This window comes from Chrysochloris asiatica, unplaced genomic scaffold, assembly GCF_000296735.1.
Source record: "Chrysochloris asiatica unplaced genomic scaffold, ChrAsi1.0 scaffold00052, whole genome shotgun sequence".
NCBI lineage: Eukaryota > Metazoa > Chordata > Mammalia > Afrosoricida > Chrysochloridae > Chrysochloris > Chrysochloris asiatica.
The window spans coordinates 171,812-176,555 of record NW_006408570.1 but is presented as its reverse complement, the minus strand read 5'-3'; the positions used below and the strand labels follow the sequence as shown (position 1 = coordinate 176,555).

At 45.6% G+C, this 4,744-nt stretch overlaps 1 protein-coding gene across 1 annotated transcript in view; it reads right to left on the bottom strand.

Moving 5' to 3' along the window:
- The window catches only part of PRADC1 (protease-associated domain containing 1), a 14,311-nt gene extending 10,585 nt beyond the window's left edge, over positions 1-3,726 (bottom strand). Inside the window, exon 1 of the mRNA XM_006862885.1 lies at positions 3,595-3,726. Coding sequence (XP_006862947.1) covers positions 3,595-3,661 — 67 coding nt within the window. The 5' untranslated portion in view covers positions 3,662-3,726. The remainder of the gene's footprint in view (positions 1-3,594) is intronic.
- Positions 3,727-4,744: the final 1,018 nt, after the last annotated feature.

The window sequence follows — 4,744 nt, the reverse complement described above, 5'->3', positions numbered from 1 at the left end:
GAACCGACTCGATGGCACTTAACAACAACAATATATATATATATAAAATATATGTTGTTAAATGCCGTCAAGTCAGTTCCGACTCATAGTGACCCTATATAGGATTTCCAAGGAACAGCTGGTGGGTTTGAACTGCCAACCTTGTGGTTCATAGTCCAGTGCCGATCCTATAATGCCACACGAGGAATCGAGAACTGCATTATTGTTTAGTGCCACTGAGTTGGTTCCGATCCATAGTAACCATGTGTAGGTTTCCCAGGAGTGGCTGGTGAGTTTGAACCACCGACCTTGCAGTTCAAACTGACCTGATCCAACACATTATCCTGCAGTGCCACACCAGAACTACACTAGTGTGACTTTAAGAGGGAAAAAAAAAAGGTCCAGTAAAAACTGTAGCTTCTGAGGGAATCTGCTGAATCAGTTACATTCCAGTCAGAGGTCAGCTCAAAAAGCTTTTGGTATTACAAAGGGATAATCCTGATTGATAGGTTTTCTCAAAGGACACTGGATGATCCTAGGGAGTTATTAGGAAGAAGCTTTTTTAAAATTGAAAACTGCATTAGTGAGAAAAAGGCCAGGAAAATTGTAGTGAAGATTGATTTCCCCCAATATTGACATGCACCTATAAGAATTTCATTAAGAAACTTTACCCTAGCTACTCTGTAGCCCAGCTGTTGCCTCTTAAGACTTCTTTTTGTTCCCATAACTACAGGAGCACTGAAAGGGAACATGATACTGCCCTCTTGATGTGGTGTAAGTTGAAGAACACAGAATTCTTTGGGGGAAAGATTGTTGCTGTTGTTGTTAACCATCATCAAGTCGATTCCAATTCACAGTGACCCTGTATAGAGTTTCTGAAGAGTGGTTGGTGGGTTTGAACCACCAACATTTTGGTCCAGAGCATATCCTATAGCATCACACCAGGACTCTGTTGGGGAAAGATTAGAGAGATGGAAACACTGCCTTCAAAAGTGTATAGACCTTCTGTACGCCAATGTTCATGGCAGCACTTTTCAGAACAGCCAAAGTGTGTGGTACATATATACAATAGAATATTGCTCAGCTATAAAGAGAAATAAAGTTCTGTCACAGCACTGGTGAACCGTGGAAACATTATATAGAACAAAAGAAATTGGTCGCAAAGGACAAATACAGTATGATCTCACTCATATGAAATAAGCAAATATGTAGAAACCAGAGATTATTCATTATTACCAGGGGTCCAAGGAGCTCTGGTAGCATAGTGGTTACGAATTGGGCTGTGAACCCTAAGGTCAGCAGTTCAAAACTATCAGCTGTTCCACAGGAGAAAGAGGAGGCTTTCTGCTCCTGTAAAGATTTACAGCCTCGGAAACCCTGTACAGGGTCGCTATGAGTCGGAACCGACTCCACAGCACATAACAATGACAACCAGGGGTCCAAAGGAGGGTAAAAGGGAGAGTTTTTGCTATGGGTCATTGATGGAATGTTTGGGGAAGGATAGACATACTGATGGCATAACATGAAAATAAATGTCATTGTATTGTAAATGTGGAGGCTGTTAAGCTAATGAATGTATATATTTTCACAACAATAAATATTTAAAGCAAAAAAAAATTTTTATATACCTAGATGGAGGTTATGTTAAGAAACAACAGCTTCACTTTTTTTTTTTGAAAAATATTTTAGCATTTGGTTTTTATTAACCATACTGCAAAACTGTTTGAACTGCAATATCGGCAGTTCAAGCTCACCAGCTGCTCTCCAGAAACCCTATACAGGGTCACTATGGGTTGGAACTGACTTGATGGCACTTAACAACAACATCACTGTTTAGGAGTCCTGGTGTGGTGCTGTAGGATAAGCACTGGGCTGCTAACCACAGAGTTGGCAGTTTAAACCTACCAGCTGCTCCTTGGAAACCCTATACAGGGTTGCTTTGAGTTGAAAGCAACTCAACAGCACTTAACAACAACAACATCAATATCTAGGAGGCTTGGTGACATAGTGGGTTATACACTGGGCTGCTAATCAAAAGGTCAGCAGTTTGAATCCACTAGCCACTCTACAGAGGAAAGATAAGGTTTTCTGCTCTCGTAAAGATTTGTAGAAACCCTATATAGGATCGCTATAAATCAGAACCAACATGATGGCACACAACAAACAGTAGCAGCAACATCGTTATCTAAGGGGCACTGGGGTACTATAGCATAATAACTGAATTGCTAAACAATGTCAGCAGTTCAAATCTAGCAAGAGAAATATGAGGTTTTCTGTTCATGTAAACATTTACAGCCTATAGAGGGCTGCTATGAGTTGAACCTGACAGATCAGCACCTAACAACAACATCAAATGGGGTTACAATAGTTAATTTGTAGATCCAGCTTTATACTCCTTAGGTTTATTTATTTAACTTTTTATTGCAAATTGAGTGAAGGTTTCTAGAGCAGATCATCAAGTTTACATTTAAAATGTCAGACACGTCGTTTCATCTCGCTGATTACAATCCCCTCAATGTAACATCACTTATCCCACTTTCTGTTTCTTGTTTCCAGTCCTCATTTCCCAACCCTTCTGAACTTTGTCCCTGGGTAAATGCTGTCCTTTTGATCTCAAATGGATGACCATTCTATGGTGTGCATACCTCACTAGGTTTTTGTCCTCTCTGTATACCTATCTTAAGAAGCCCTGGTAGCGTTGTTGTTGTTGTTAAGTGCCGTTGAGTCGGTTCCGACCCATAGCGACCCTGTACAGGGTTTCCGAGGGTGTAAATCTTTACGGGAGTAGAAAACCTCATCTTTCTCCCACGGAGCGGCTGGTAGTTTCGAATCGCTGACCTTAAAATTCGCAGCCCGATTCGTAACCCACTACGCTACCAGCGTAGTGGGTTATAAATTGGGCTGCTAAATTAAAAGTTGTCAGTTCAAATCTACTCCACGTGAGAAAGATGAGGCTCTCGGCTCCCACAGGGTCACTATGGGTCAGAACCAACTCGATGGCACACAATATATACCTATCTTACTGCTTCTCTGAAAAGTGAGTCACAGGGGTGAGTTAGTTCCAGATCTGAAGGGTGACCGTGGGCCACAATCTCTGGGTTTCACCAGTCTCTATCTGACCAGTAAAAAGTTTACATTTTGATATTTTTCTTTAATAAAGGTTTCCATGATTTTTTGTAGCAATACTTTTTTACTTACTTTTGTACATATACATATATGGGAATATACATACAGCGTTTGTACTTGTGTAGGTGCAGATTGTATGTGTGTGCATGTATACGACATATGTGGTGAGTGCTCGCACCTGTATCTCCAACTTGTATTTTTCAACTGTCCCTTGTGCCTGGTCCCAGTCGCAACCCTTGGCCACCTGGGTCAGCACTAGTATGGGGTGATCGGTCCTGCTTCAACGTAGAAGGCTGAGGACTCGAGCCCAGCCTCAGGCTACACCTAGCGCTTATCTCTGGGGACCAGCACCCACCCACTCTAGCCGCCTGTCCCAGCACCTGCCCTGCCCCGAACTCACGAGGCCCCCAAGGTGACCCGTGGCCACCGGCCCGCGACGCGTGCAGGCTGAACGGCCTGCCCTGCAGCGCTGTTCCACCCGTTGCTCACCGTGGGCCGCGACGCACGCGGGGAACCAGAGCACGAGACAACACCAGCCCGCGGCCCCAGGGACCATTTCCAGGGCCCGGACCGACTCTGCGCTTCCTCCCAGCGCCCCGCCGTGGGTCCCCAGCCGGACTTCAGCCTGACAGCTCCAGCCTCCCGCCCACAGACCCGCTCTCCCCGCTTGTTGGCTGGCGGGGACGAGACCCACGGCCGATTGGCTCTGACGCCTGCCGGTGTAGACTTACTTTCCGCCTCTGCGCCTTAGTCCACTTCCCATTGGTTAAGAGAAGTGGGGCCGAAGGCTGACTGTCTTAAGCTCTGAACAGCAAATGCCAGCCCTCACCTAGCTTTGCTCAGTTTGGAATCGACTCTCTAAGGCTTTGCTGCCTGTGGGCGGGCCCGGGAGAATAGTGTGGGCACGCGGCAAGAATCGCTTCAGTCAAGTAAATGTCTGGCCGTTAGCTCCTGCTATCTGGGCTGGATCCTTTCCATGGCCACCTCGCAGTACTCCCAGGCGCGAGCACACTGCTTTGCTTCTGATTCCCAAACCCTTGCCACCCTCACGGGAAGACATTTATCTAACGACTCAGCGCTCTTGGTTCGGTGTTCAAGGCCCGCCCGTCTTGTCTTAGTTGCATTACTTGCACGCTCACTATCTGCAGGGACTGGAAACTCGGTCTGATGATCAACCCCAGCCGCGGGTAGATCCAGAAAACGGGTACTGGGGCTAGATTCCCACCCCGCCTCGTTATCACATATTAACGGTGGGAAACGGTGACTTTGAAACCATTTCTTAACCTGAGTCTCCGTTCCCTCATCTGTAAAATAGATATAATAATAGTGTTGTGAGGATTGAGATCATAAAGTGCTTAGCACAGGTCCATGCCACCGTTAGCGTTCAATTAATGTATGCGTTTATTAAACCCCTTGGTTTAGCGTCCAGTGGGAAATAGGGATGGAATCAGGGTTAGTTGATGACGCAGACAGAGCAAGTGTCCTACATGGTCGAACAGGAAAAAAACACGATCGGAATCAGATCTTTTGACTCAGATCGTGCTTTCTTTGGTTGTTACTTACGTGTCGAGAACTAGAGCGCCCTTGGAGGTCCACCCTTTGGTCCTTCTAGCCTTGCCGACTCTATGGCAGATGAACC